Source organism: Rhododendron vialii, chromosome 7a, assembly GCF_030253575.1.
Source record: "Rhododendron vialii isolate Sample 1 chromosome 7a, ASM3025357v1".
Taxonomy (NCBI): Eukaryota; Viridiplantae; Streptophyta; class Magnoliopsida; order Ericales; family Ericaceae; genus Rhododendron; species Rhododendron vialii.
Genome location: NC_080563.1, coordinates 39,979,726 through 39,991,892, shown reverse-complemented (window position 1 = coordinate 39,991,892; position 12,167 = coordinate 39,979,726). Strand labels below are relative to the sequence as shown.

Genomic DNA, 12,167 nt, shown 5'->3' with positions numbered 1-12,167 from the left:
AAAACCCATCAGAAGACCAGCAAAAGTTTGGAAGATTAGTGGATGGATTGCTTTATGAAACAAGAGTCTAAAGTTTGAGGGTTCTTTTAACACACACCTAAAGGCTAAAGCACCAACAATCATATGAATAAATTCTCAATTATGTGCACAAAGATTGACAATTGCGTATCGAATTAAACAAGTACTAGATCTTCTTTCTTTCTAGTATTTTTTTCTGAGGATCAAAGAACAACTAAAGTTTACTTTTTCTTCCATTTCGTTTTGAACTGGGTAAGGTTGAATAAGATGAAGGATTTCTGCTACAATATGCATATAATACGATTAGGAACACCATGTTAGCCGTGTGCGTCGTTAGTTCAGGTGCCAAAAAAAACTACTCCCTCCGTCCCATTTTAAATGCTCCCTAGAGATAGAGGGAGTAAAAAATACATAAATTTGATGGAAATTTGAAGAGTGATAAGTCTATGGCAGACGTGGAGCTGGAGATGTTCCAGCTAGTGATCTAGTAATATTTTCCTTTGCAGAACGGGGCTTAAGTATACGTTTTTTACATAATCACGAGTTAAAAATTCACGATGGAGTTAGAATTTTTAATATGCGGGGTCAAACACTAGAACAATATGTAACAGTTAAGGCAAATTAGGAGCTCTATTAAGGGATCAAAATAACAAATTAGGACCAGAGAGCGGATTAGTCGAGATTAGTAAGAGCAAAATTACAGCGATCCCACGTGCACTGAAACCTATGCAAAATAGTGAACCGTAAAGTTTGGCCGACCAAAAATCCTGTCCTTCCAACTTCGCCATCAACCCCTTCAGCTCCTTTTAAAATCCTACATCATTCCCCTTCTTCAACACAGTACACAGAGAGAGAGAGAGAGAGAGAGAGAGAGAGATTCAATAATGGCGACTCTTCGTTATATTTCAGCCTTCTTCGTTATCTTCCTCCTACACGTAGCTCAATTGGCAAGTAAGTCTTTCATTCTTGTACGTATCAAAAGTTATTAGCAAAATGTCTAGTTGAGCTTCCTCTGTATTTTTCGCTTTGAACATGCCATGATTTCGATTAGTCCTTTAGCTGCTTCTTTTTTCGCACTATTTTTCGTTAAAAAAACAAAAAAATCAAGAATCATTCAAAAAAATTGGGAGATCTTTGTATTAAGAAAATATCTGTTTCCTTATATTCAAAATACCAGAAAATACGAAGTCCTATGATTTGATTGCATGCAATGGATACTTGTAGAAATATGGGCACACAAAGGCTCGGTGAGAAATTGTACTCCTATTTTTTTTGGCTCCGAAAAAGTACAATTTCGGTTCAGAAAACATTTTTTTCAAGCCTACTTCAATGATCGGAACCATTTATTTGTTTAGCACGTTGAGAACATAAAACATGCCAAGAACTTGGCATCAAGTTGATTGAATATCATTGGTATAGTTTTGGAACAGGTTTTAGCTTGCAAAAAAGACTACAACACTAGATCAAAACCCATTTCAATCATCGTTTGCTAGAAAAATTTGTTCTGAAATCATCGTATATCAACTCGATTTTTGACATGTTTGATATTCTCGATGAATGCAAAATATAAATTTGTTTCAAAATCATATGTACTCGTTAATTTAATTTTTGATATGATTGATGCTCTTGGTGAGTTCAAAAAAATAACGGTCGTCATTCAAGAGGGCTAGAAAACAATGATTTTCAGGCTGAAATTGTACTTCCCAATCCGTTTGAAAGGGAGGAGGAAGGAGTTTGTCAGATGTGAGCATTTGTAACCTTTGTTACGAGAAAAACTTTTTTAGGGCCCGTCTCGTAAAGAAGATTTACGGCATTAAATTGCACGCGTTCAATAGTGTTTTGAACAGTTCGAAATAAAAAAAATTAATTTTGACCGTCAAAAATCAAAATTAAAAACACACCTCATGATTGCTCGAAGAGATCGAGCAAAGGTGTGAATAAGTCATTCATTCTCTCTCATTGGTTACATACGATCAATTCTTCTTCGTTCTTTCACAAAACTCCTCTGTACTTGCAGAATCCGACCCATTCATCGGGGTGAACTATGGCCAGGTCGCGGACAACCTCCCGCCGCCGGATGCAACAGCGAAGCTGCTCCAATCCACCTCAATCGAAAAGGTTCGGCTCTACGGAGCCGATCCGGCGATCATCAAGGCACTGGCAAATACCGGCATCGGTATCGTAATCGGAGCGGCGAACGGCGACATTCCGGCCATGGCCTCCGATCCGAACTTCGCCAATAACTGGATAAACTCCAATGTGATTCCCTTCTACCCTGCCAGCAAGATCATTCTCATCAGCGTCGGCAACGAGGTCTTGCTCTCCGGCGACCGGAACCTGATGGGTCAGCTTCTGCCGGCTATGCAGAACCTCCAAAACGCCCTCAATTCAGCATCCTTAGGTAATAATATTACACTTCTACTCTCAATTACAGAATTTCTTTTCTACTTGTCCTAATTAGACGTCAAATTGCACCATTGAAATTCTTTAAAAAAAAAATTCCTTCATTTTAATTTCATCGTTCTTTGAAGATAAAGAAGAAAAAGGAAGAAAGATAACAACTTAGGATGGATGGTATTTTTCAATAAAGGTTTTTTTTAATTGCACTCATTTTAGTTTGTTTCTTTTTAATTGCACTCATTTTTGTCGCTTCCGGTCTTAGAGTGAGTTCAGGCTATTGACTAAACGGTATTTTCAGTATCTAGTCCAAAGTACCCACCATTCAAGATCCTTGAATAAATGAACTAAATGGTATTTTTGTTACTTTTAATGGAAATGGAAACAAGTGGTATTTTAACATTATTTTGAAGACAAAAGATGGCGTGAAGTTTACCCCAACGAACTTATGCTTCTGTATTTTCTTGTTTCCTTTTTTAATTATTTGTATATTTATTCTAGGATCAAAATTTTATCACGTTAAAAAGGTGAAAATTATGGACCAAGTCTAGAAGGAAAGCTAAACGTAGCCCTCTTCAAGAAAAGGGCTGTATCAACATCGAGATGTCAATTCGTTTTCCACCCCGAGTGAGATGGGGCATTTTGAAAACCCGTATTTAAACTTTTATGCCCTTCATCTTTTGAATTGAGGCCCGGCCTGACTCGCATGGTTTCGACAACCAATGGGGGCCACCTCCCTCATGTACAATCATGCACAATTGAGGGTCCTATTTCACTTAAGGCCAATTCCCATTCACCAAGCCAAGGTTCATCTCTTGTAGTTATTGAAGACTCGTACAAGGATATTGAGTAGACGATTGATGTATCAGACTCGCCCCTAACCTTCCTAGCTTGCATTTCCATCCTTGTCGCAACTAATTTGCTAAGCACTATCTGGTGCACGGGGAACTGCCTTTCATCCTCTATACTGTCTTTCCCGTGGCAACATTTTAGTATAATTTAGTTTCACGATTGAACTATAAAAAAAATTTAAACAAAAAATATGTCAAGAGTTAATGTAAACTCATCTTCTACCTCTCATATTATTTTGCAACTTCCCTTCATTAGGGAGCTTCCCTCTATTTCTATGTGTTGTATATGTTGTTGATTACTTTGGTTCTTTCTCCAATAGTTAAGTGTGATACAGTAAACACAAAGCATTATGAAGAGATTTTGTCTATAACTTTTGCTAAAGTTTTGCCTTCCCGAACCAAATTTGCTATCTCTACCATTGCTTAGGTGGGAAGATTAAGGTCTCCACGGTTCATTCAATGGCGGTGTTGAGGCAATCTGAGCCTCCATCTTCTGGAAGTTTCGATCCGAATTTTGCTGATTTGTTGAAAGGATTGTTGGAGTTCAACAATGCAAATGGTTCACCTTTCCCAGTCAATCCTTATCCTTACTTTGCATACCAGAGCGATCCAAGGCCAGAGACTCTGGCATTTTGTTTATTTCAACCTAACTCTGGACGAGTTGACTCGGGCACCAATATCAAGTACACTAACATGTTCGACGCCCAGGTTAGCCAAATTCCACAAATCCCTGTTATGGTTTCTTTGTATCGGTTTTGTTTTCTGTTCTTGTTGTCTAGAAATCAAAAAATTTGTTTGGTGGAGGGTTTGGCAAAACCTGTTTTGGAGAACTTTTTTTAAAGGAACCCAAACCATTCTTTTGAAAAAACCCCACAGACCAAATGTAATTTCATTAGAGGGTGAAAAGGATGTAAAAACGAGGGATACTTCCGTTTTCACGAAATGGAAAGTTTTTTGAAAATTGTATTTTTAAATGGTGACTAACCATGGACTAGAAAAGGGAAAACGGGAGGGGGGGGGGGAAAATGGCTAGTACTTTACTTCTTTGCAGCTGGGTTAGCTGTCTCAAGAATTGAACAAACATAAGAGTTGAGACACAGAAAATCATTCTATGGTATAAAGGTCAAACTTATCATCAATTTGGATCACACAATGCATTATGATGTGCCAAATGCCGATAGCACTGCTTTAATTCTTATTTGGGGTACGCACTTCTGATAAATGTGGTGCTACCACGCTACATTAGGAACATACTACTAGGGAAGTAATCTTTGTGTTTGCAATGTAAGTATTTATCTATACAGAAATGTGTGCTTTGGGTGAACTATCGAGGTTTTGGATAATGTGCAGGTGGATGCAGTTCGAGCAGCATTGAACTCAATGGGCTACAAGGGCGTTGAGATAGTAGTCGCTGAGACAGGATGGCCATACAAAGGGGACGCCAACGAGGTCGGTCCGAGCATGGACAATGCCAAGGCATACACTAGTAATCTGATCGCCCACCTTAGGTCAATGGCGGGAACGCCATTGATGCCTGGGAAATCCGTGGATACATATCTCTTTGCTCTATATGATGAGGACTTGAAGCCGGGACCGGCCTCAGAGCGATCGTTCGGGCTTTTCAAGCCTGATTTGACCATGACCTATGACAATGGGCTTTCCAAGACAACCCAGGTGAGTTGATTGCTTTACAAGTAGGATTGTACCATTTTGTTAATTTTGAATGCTTTTTTTCCTGCCTCATAACCCTGGTTGCGCAGTTGCCAACGAGGGTGATATTTCTTCTCTTCTGTTGGGAGTTTGTCCGATGCATCGACCCGCCACTGCGTGCTCAAGGCCCAATTTTATGAGGGAGTAACGGCAAAGAGTCCACCACATTACTTGGGCCCAATATACATTGAATGACCCATATCCACTTAAAAGGCTAAGCCTTATAAGCTAAGCCTTATAAGTGGTGAGCCATCCAATTGTATATTAAGGTCCAACTCTTTTTCTGTTTATCCGATGTGGGACTCAACGCTCACACATGTTCTAACATCTTCTGCTGAATTGGGGGGAAGGGGGACCCCAACGAAACTACAAATGGATCTGGTGTTAAAACTGATTCCCAATATAAGGAAGTATTTCATGTAACAGTTACACCACGTGGTAAAACGGGGCTTGAAGATCCATTTTATTTTATGAAACCATTTCATCAAACTCGTGGCTCACTTTGTTAACATGTGGCCTGCAACGAGTAAAACTTAACTGAACCCCAGGTCGGCTACGTGGTATAATGGTTTCCATGATTCTAAAGAAATTTCGAAACTTGACACCAAAGTTGAGAAATGAGAATAATAAGTTTGGTCACCTTGGTCTATCAATTATGTAAACAAGCTGCACCATGGTACCATATTCTCATTAAAGGAACCTTGGATTATTAATGAAAGAGCATCTGTGAAGGAGTGGGCACCCTTTTTTCCAGGTCTATAGCACTTAGCTCTTATGTGGTTGGAGGTCCAGAAAGTGTCCTCAAATCATACAATCCTTTTGGAAAATTCACCCTTGGAAAAGTTTATTCCTAGAAAGAGATGCTGCCAACTGGCTCATTGTGGTTGGAGTGCCACAAATTACGCCAACAGTTAAATGTTTTTGTTACAAAAATGGCCTCGACTGAGCTCAATAGAGAAAAAGGATCCATATTGCCGACCCTAAATTTTATTGGGACTTAAGGCTCGGGTCGGTTTGGTGAGGGTATACGAGAATAGTTGTTTCATGATGATTTAGCAACAGCTTTTCTACAGAAAACTCATCCAAATTGAGGTGGAATCGACATTTTTTAAATTATACGAGTCACACTCGGGATCCTGGTTTGAATTTGAAGGACGACATAATTCATATCATTATTGCTCTTGTTGGCATGCTACTGATCCACTTGATATCATTTGTGTTGTTTTAAGGCTCCATCGACACCAAAAACTCCAGTGACTCCATCTCCAAACGCGAAGAAACCCGCTTGGTGTCTTCCAAAGGGAGGCGTATCGGATGCCCAATTGCAAGCAAATTTGGATTACGCTTGTGGACAACAAGGGATTGATTGTAGTCCAATTCAACCAGGTGGAGCTTGTTTTGAACCGAACACGGTGGCATCACATGCTGCTTATGCCATGAATCTTCTTTACCAAAGTTCTGCCAAGGATCCATCAAACTGCGATTTCTCTCAAACGGCCGCAATCTCGTCCAACAATCCTAGTAAGTTTCCTCCATTCATTGAAACCTATCAACAGTCTTAAATCAAAGGAATTATTTTCCACTAAGTGACATGTATCCCTATGTTGTATTCGGGTTGTTCTTACCTACGCCATTTAGGATAGCAGACTCATCCGATGATGATGGACCTAACTTGGACACTGGAAAATAGAAAATTTTTCTCCCCGTATGATTCCTGAGGGTGATTCTTGACCATCTTATTGAAGGATTACTGGAGAAAACTTAAGATGGCAAACCAGATTAGCTTCATGTGAGTTTCTCAAACATTCATTAAGCCTAAACCTCAGATAAACTCAACAAAACTTCATCCTAGCTAACTTAGTAGCCTCTGCATCTCTCAAGCAAGGGGGGCTTCCTTAGATGGATGGCCTTGGTTGTTTATTGGTACGATATTTTAAACCATCTTAGCGGCATCAGGTTTGGTCAAAGCATGCATAGGATGGACCAAACTTGGACACAAAAGGAATCAGAACTTTTTGTTTTCTGCTTTTTAACACGGCAAGGTGATTCTGTTGTGCCTACCTTTTTTCACTAGAAGATTAAAGGAGAAAATTTAATCCCGTGACATTTAATTGCAACTTATGTAAACATTTGCTACTTGTAAATATCAGTAGAACTCGCCATAGTCAACTTATTGTTGGACTGGAGAGTTTTGAATAGGAGCTTGTCACTTCGGTTATTTTTGCCGCCAGTTGTATTGCCTAAAGTAGTGAACGGGCTAAAAGACCGTATTCTAACCAACTTCTTGTTGGTTTCAAGACACATTATTCCGTAGGAGTGTAATTTGATTGTTCGTGCCACCAATTGTATCGTGCAACTCTCATTTTTCCTCCCTTTATCTTTTGTCTCGTAGGTTATAGTGCGTGCAATTACCCTTCTGGAAGTACATGAAGAGAAGAGAAATCGGCATCGGTGACCTATCTTTAATAGTAAGGCTAATGGTGGTGACTGCATGGCATTGTTCTTATTCTTAAGCTCTAGTTAAGGTATAGACAAGAAGAGAAGAGAGATTGGCAATGGCACATTGATGAGGAATTTGAGTAATTCCCTCTCCTTCATCACAGTAAAGGGATTCTGTTGCTCGATCCGTTGTGCTTGTGAGAACGTCACATATTTGTAGTTGAAACTTCTAATTTCGCTGTATTTTGTAACTTTTTTTGTCAAAACGGTATGCAAAATTTGATGATATGAAGCAAGCCAATACATCAATAAATATGGCCATCTTTCCCCGAGAGAGAGAGAGACCAAATGGCAGGTCTAGATTCGTGAGTTTGAACTCTAGAACCCACAATCTGAAACTAGCGCGTTCGTGCATGAGAGCTTCTCTCTTCAGAATTTTGCATACCAATTACATCAAGAGAGATGCTTATGGAGCATAATTTGAGAGGGATGGTGGACTTGGCTTCTTTGGTTATTGGTGATCTACTTGATCATCCTGCAGGGGAATGGAATGATTTAATTATCACTTCAGTCAAAATAATCTTTCTATAGAGAGAGTGATTTTCACGCTCATATTTGTGATGAATAGACCACTTTTTTACCATCTTTTAGTAGGATCCATGAGTAAGTGTATGAACCCCAATGTAAATAGGGATAAGTAATCCTTACCCACCAAACCCACCCAACCCCCCCCCCCCCCAAAATAAAAAATAAAAAACTTCCAATGTCAATCAGTATATGGGTTCCATTATGGGCCCACAACGGTGATGCAAACCGTTCATTCCATACTTCTCGCTGCTAACAACATCTATAAACACATTCTGGTTGATCGGGCATTTTTAAGTACATAAATGAATTGTGCAAAATGTACGGTTCAAGTTTAAAATTAGGTGAACGTCCATTTCATACAAATTGATTTCATACAAGTTGTTCATGTATTTACGCACGATTGATTAAGCTGATTTTTTTTACACATACGTTCTTCTTAACAAAGACTAGGGGATGAATGTTTGGGATCACTGTTTTGGGTTCCTAATAAGGCCCATTTGGAGGGGTTTGGTGCATAAGGTATGGAGGTGAGCTGATCCCTTGTAAATATGTGGTGTTCGAGTGATTTGAAGCATCACATGACAGTGCTCTCAGACCACTGAATAATTACTCCTCTTCCAAAATAATAAGTCTACAAACACACCCAAAATAATGAAATAATAATAATAAATATAAACTGAAATACATAAAGGCTCACATAAATGTGCGAGGGCCGCACATTTATGTGTGTATTTATATATTTATATAAATGTATGTGCATTTTGGGTTTGATTTTTTGCTTCCAAAATCCAAAAAACAGATTTCTTGTTTAACTTGGAGATTAAAAATAAAAATAAAAAAGATTTTGTTTTAAACTTCCAAATTTCCCCCCTTCTTTGGCCGGAACTGGAGTCCCTGCAGTGAGGAGGAAGCGCTGCAAATTGCGGCCCCCAAAACGACGTTGTTTTTTGGGGTGTATAGGGAATAATCACGTGATTCTCTCTTCCTCTCCCTTTGACCCCTCTGTCTTCTTCAGTCTTCGTTCTTCTTCTTTCTTCTTTCTTCGTTTTCTGATCTTAATGCCCGTCCCCCAACCCCACGCAAAACTTCCATCCCCATGCTCCCTCTCTCCGTTCCTCCCTTGGTGCTTCGATCTCTACTGACTCCTCTTTACAAACAAATTCCATTAATACCCTTTTTTCAGTTGACTATTTAACAACTTGTTCAATTCTAATTTCTACCTCTAAACCCACCGCTATGTCTGGATTTGTCCAAACTTCGGGGCCAAATGGGATTACACCACCAAAATCAAAAGCTGCTCTTCAAAAATAGTGAGAGGGATTTGAAAGTTTTTTGGGGAATTTTGGGATTACAGGACCGACAGAGGATTGTGTTGGTTGAGGACCCAAATAACCAGGAGAGGAGGACCCAAATACTTACAGTTCAATGGAGAGAGAGAGAGAGAGAGAGAGAGAGAACCAATTATTTCCTGCGTGCAGCATTAAGCTGCTCTTATGGTGAAGAGAAGAAAACGAATTAAGAACAAGACAGAAGAAGACTAAGGGTCAAAGGGAGAGAGAAGAAATTCTCGTGATATTCTCAATACACCTCAAAACGGTGTCGTTTTTAGGGGCTGCAATTTGCAGCTCTTTTCCCTCACTGCAAGGACACCGGGTCCGCTTTGTCTGCCAAAGCAGAGAAAAGCCCCCATTTTTCGTTTCCCGAACCATCCCGTCCGTTCTCTTGTGACGTCGACTTCTCCCTCTTCTGGTACGTCTCTGGTGCCGTTTTGTTTTGTTTTTAAACTTTTTTTTTCAAAAAAGAAAGTAATTTAAAGCTTAAATATAATGAAAATGAAAAATAATTTTTTAAATTTTTTTGCACCGTTTAAAATATCTCAATGAGATCTATCAAACAAGATACATATTGGTAAAAAAATTATTTGCGTAAACACATAATTTTTGAGCTTGAAATTACCTTCCTTTTTTAAAAGTTTATTTTTAAAGAAATTGGAACGGCTCTCATAGTGGAATTGTATTCTTTTCGTGTTCTTTGTGCAAATTACCAATACACTTTGTTCTTTGTATACGATGATGTTGGATTGTCATTAGATTCTGATGGTCAGAACCGCTAATTTCTTGGTTGGCATTGATATCAAATTTATGGCTCCAAAAAAATGAAAAAAGAATCCATCTCTGTTTATGTTCAAGCATATGATTCTCCCTCTCTCCTATCATTCTTTTACGTTACTTTGTAGAAATTGATAAAATCCAAGTAGTCAATCGGTCTCGATCAAGATCGTAATGGCAAACATTCAGGTTGGGTGAAGACGGGTTTCGTACCTTAGCCCTCGGACCTAGGAATTCGTAATGATCTTTTCGATTTCTGAACCGAAAACAAAGTCACGACTCTATAAAATTCACTGCAACAGGAACTTTTGAAAAGAGAGATATGCCAAAATGGGTATCTGCTAACTGACACGCCGCAACGGGTGTACCAGGTCAATATCGACACAAAAAAATAATACTCCTACATCAAAACAAAATGAAGGATCTCTGGTGCGTCAATTTTGATGCAAAATTACACTAATGTAATACGATGGACGATGTCACAAACAATACCTTTTACTAATTCCCAGAATATCCGAATCTCAAGTAGCTTCTTATTGTCGTAGTCGCAAACAATTGGGCAATCACCGGTCTATTTCATGAGAAATTTCGGAATACATAGTTTGCGACCAGCGGTACCACACGTGGGAGACGATGTCGTACTTTATCGGCACTAAAAAAAATCTCCAATTTCACATGTACATTACAACAACAACAACAAAAAAACAATTTGTTTTTAATGCGAGGCCAACTTTTTTATGTTCACACTGTCTATTTTTCCCTTATAAATACAGCTCTCATCACCATTGTATACTTGTTTACCGATCAGAGCTGAAAGGAGAGAGGGAGAAGATGGAATTCAAGAATTCATTATTGATCGAGCTGTTGATTGTGCAATGCCTATTAGTTTGTTGCCTAGCTCAAGGTTTTGATTTCTTCTACTTTGTCCAACAGGTGGGCGATTGTTTCTCTGTCTACAACGAATACTTTACCCTACGTTTATGTGGATTTTCTTATGAGTTTTTTCAACGATTATTGTTCAGTGGCCAGGATCATACTGCGACACACAACAGAGTTGTTGCTATCCCACCACATGGAAACCGAACTCAGATTTCGGTATCCATGGACTTTGGCCGAATAACGACGACGGCTCTTACCCATCAAATTGCGATCCTAACAACCCTTTTGATCAATCAGAGGTCCTCAATTACATTAAAACACAATTCCATATTTTGTATAACTATTACGAATGACGACTTTAAACAATGGACATAAAGTCTCATACTGATACGAATTCTATGAATCTCACCATACATTCAGGTTTCCGACTTGATCAGCAGCTTGCAAACGAGTTGGCCAACACTGGCATGCCCGAGCGGTAACGGAGTGTCGTTCTGGTCACATGAATGGGATAAACATGGGACATGCTCCGAGTCGATGTTTGATCAGCACGGGTATTTCCAGTTGGCTCTCAACTTAAAAGGACAATTAAACCTACTTCAAATTCTTCAGGGGGCAGGTAATCACAATTTACCTTCAACATTTCAATACATTTTTTTCTCCCTGACGAACTATGATCAGTTTTTCCTCAAAATGTGCCACGCAAAAAACAAGATTTTGTAAAAAAATTATTTTTACACCAGTTTCTCCTAAATCTCTTGTCAAATGAACGCATGAAAGGAAAATAATTTTCCTTCATCTTTACTAACGTCAATAAGATTTTGTCAGGAATTATGTTCCTGCGTTGATTTCTTGAAAAGTGAACGGAGCCTAAAAGAATTTGGTGTTTGGGAACTGAGACAGGAATTAACCCGGACGGGGGGTCGTATAGCTTGAGCAGCATTCAAGGAGCAATCAACAATGCAATTGGGTCTACTCCATGGATAGAGTGCAATGTTGATGAATCTGGAAATAGCCAATTATTCCAAGTTTATATTTGTGTGGACAATTCTGGATCAAACATTATTCAGTGCCCAATTATGCCAAATAGTGGAAAGTGTGGTTCAAGTACTATAGAGTTTCCTACTTTCTAGCAATTTTAGGCTAGAGAAATATAACAATTTATGGTTTTTTTTTT

At 39.0% G+C, this 12,167-nt stretch overlaps 2 protein-coding genes across 2 annotated transcripts; both read left to right on the top strand.

Moving 5' to 3' along the window:
* The first annotated feature begins 861 nt into the window (after nt 1-861).
* Nucleotides 862-7,728, top strand: LOC131333890 (glucan endo-1,3-beta-glucosidase 7-like). Its single transcript, XM_058368698.1, has 6 exons — nt 862-969; nt 2,036-2,419; nt 3,694-3,974; nt 4,617-4,940; nt 6,206-6,497; nt 7,369-7,728. Exons 1-6 carry the CDS (start codon nt 903-905, stop codon nt 7,404-7,406), a joined length of 1,386 nt encoding a protein of 461 aa, XP_058224681.1. The 5' UTR covers nt 862-902; the 3' UTR covers nt 7,407-7,728.
* A 3,214-nt stretch (nt 7,729-10,942) lies between these two features.
* Nucleotides 10,943-12,123, top strand: LOC131333648 (extracellular ribonuclease LE-like). Its single transcript, XM_058368280.1, has 4 exons — nt 10,943-11,044; nt 11,134-11,289; nt 11,411-11,609; nt 11,894-12,123. Exons 1-4 carry the CDS (start codon nt 10,943-10,945, stop codon nt 12,121-12,123), a joined length of 687 nt encoding a protein of 228 aa, XP_058224263.1.
* Nucleotides 12,124-12,167: the final 44 nt, after the last annotated feature.